This window comes from Neovison vison, chromosome 9 (assembly GCF_020171115.1).
Source record: "Neovison vison isolate M4711 chromosome 9, ASM_NN_V1, whole genome shotgun sequence".
NCBI lineage: Eukaryota > Metazoa > Chordata > Mammalia > Carnivora > Mustelidae > Neogale > Neogale vison.
The window spans coordinates 47,607,555-47,609,697 of record NC_058099.1 but is presented as its reverse complement, the minus strand read 5'-3'; the positions used below and the strand labels follow the sequence as shown (position 1 = coordinate 47,609,697).

The following is a 2,143-nucleotide window of genomic DNA, read 5'->3' as shown; positions in this document are numbered from 1 at the left end:
ATCAGGAGATGGCAATAGGAAAAAGAAATGGTTGAGAAACCCGTGCTCTACAACCCAGGAGAAAGTGTAGAAAGGAAAGCAAAAGGAGAAGTAGAAAGTAAGGGAAACGTTCAGAAATCGAAAACTCCTATGTCCCCTACTTAAGCCTCATGCACAAGAGAAGATGTTCAGAGGAGCTAGAGCCACGGGTCCCAGACGTGCCCACCACAGCCAGGACAACGGCATCTGCAGGATCCCCGATGGCCCTGCCCTACTCCTTTTTGGTGGCCCTGGTGGTGCTCAGCTGCCACTCCCTCGGTTCTCTGGGATGTGAACTGCCTCAGGACCACAGCCTGCTGCACTGGAGGGCCCTGATGCTCCTGCAACAAATGAGGAGTCTGTCTGCTAGCTCCTGTGACAACTACACAAACGACTTTGGCTTTCCCCAGGAGGTGTTTGATGGCAAGGCGCTGCAGAAGGTTCACGCCCTCTCTGTCCTCCATGTGACGAACCAGAAGACCTTCCACCTCTTCTGCACAGAGGCCTCACCTGCTCCTTGGAACAAGACCCTCCTGGAGGAATTGTGCTCCGGACTTTCTGAGCAGCTGGGCCACCTGGAAGCCTGTCCCCTGCAAGAGGCAGGGGTGGGAGAGATGCCCCTGGTGAATGGGGACTCCATCCTGAGGAACTACTTCCAGAGAATCTCCCTCTATCTGCAAGAGAAGCAATACAGCCCTTGTGCCTGGGAGATGGTCCGAGCAGAGATCATGAAACCCTTGTATGCATCAACAGCCTTGCAAGAAAGATTCAGGAGAAAGAAATGACACCCCTTTCAACATGGCAATGATTCCCTCTGACTGATAACATCACATATTCCGGAGTTCTGCCATGTCAGAGACACTCACTCATTTCTGCTGTCGTGAAGACACGAACACAGTCAATTTGTCAAGTGTTTTTAGAACATGTGAACTCTACAAGCAGTAGTTGCTTACAGATGACCTTGCTCATGTCTATTTATCTATTTAAATATTTATTTATGTAAATATAGATAAGATTCAGTTTTTTCAAATAATATTATGTGCACCTTTACATAGCAGAATATAATAAAATATACGTATAATATGTAATCAGTTTATCATTTTCTTCTTTATGGAACTTTAAGGACAAAGGGTTTTCAAAGAGGAACACCAGTCTGATTGTGTACCTTCCTTGGAAATTGGACAGCAGAATGCATTTACTGTCATGCTGCATTAATGTTGGAAATGACAACTGACTTTCTCTAAGACAACTTGCATGTTGACCTTAGGCTATAGGACATAATAAATACAGATCCTGATGTCTACATTTTGGTTGTAGGGATATATAAATATGGTTGCTGTAGGGATGGGAATCTAAAAACAATACTTCTACCTAGTGTTCTAAAGAAGAAGGAAAGGAAGTGACTTCTCTCACCTGTTGCTAGAATGAAGAGGTTTAAGCACACAGGAAGTATACAGAAAAGCTGTGGACCCCTCGACAGGTCACTGGCAGACATGGAGACACGTATGTCCGGTGTCGGGGGCAGGTGAGCTGGCAGTTGACAAGAAACGCCACGGCTGAGGTCCACATCTAGCAGGCAAAGCCAGAAACAGAGGTGGTCATGCAGGGAGACGGTGTCATGTGAGAAACAGACAAAACTTGATCCTGAGGCTCTTCAACCATTGAAGGGACGGGAGAGAAGAGCCACAAAGGAGACGGTGGACTCTTGGCCATACAGCACAGGGATAAGGGAGGATGCTGGTGAGTGTCTTTAAGGAAGTAAATGCGCTTCGAAGACCATCAGTGGATTCCTGGAAGATGTGGATTGAAACTGCCTGCGATGTCAGAAACACAGATGCCTTTGCTGACCTTCCTGAGAGTCAGTTTGGTGGAATGCATAAGCAGAGACCACCCTGGAGTGGGTGGGAGCATGAATAAAAGAAGTCAGTGCGTCTGACTTGGAGAAGAATATTGCATGGGATCTGGGAATAATGGGGTTCATTATTCTGGGCATAGTTTGCCCTTTTATGTCATTTCTTTTCCCCCGAGTGATTTCTTGGAATCGATGTTCTGCAAATCATGTTAATATGTTTAATGTCATATTTATTTTTCATCATGACTGAACTACTGACGGTGGTTTATCCTG

General features: G+C 46.1%; 1 protein-coding gene across 1 annotated transcript; it reads left to right on the top strand.

Annotated features, from left to right (window-relative positions):
- The first annotated feature begins 203 nt into the window (after positions 1 to 203).
- On the top strand, positions 204 to 803 carry LOC122916921 (interferon alpha-1/2-like). The gene has a single exon (XM_044264308.1). It carries the CDS (start codon positions 240 to 242, stop codon positions 801 to 803), a length of 564 nt encoding a protein of 187 aa, XP_044120243.1. The 5' UTR covers positions 204 to 239.
- Positions 804 to 2,143: the final 1,340 nt, after the last annotated feature.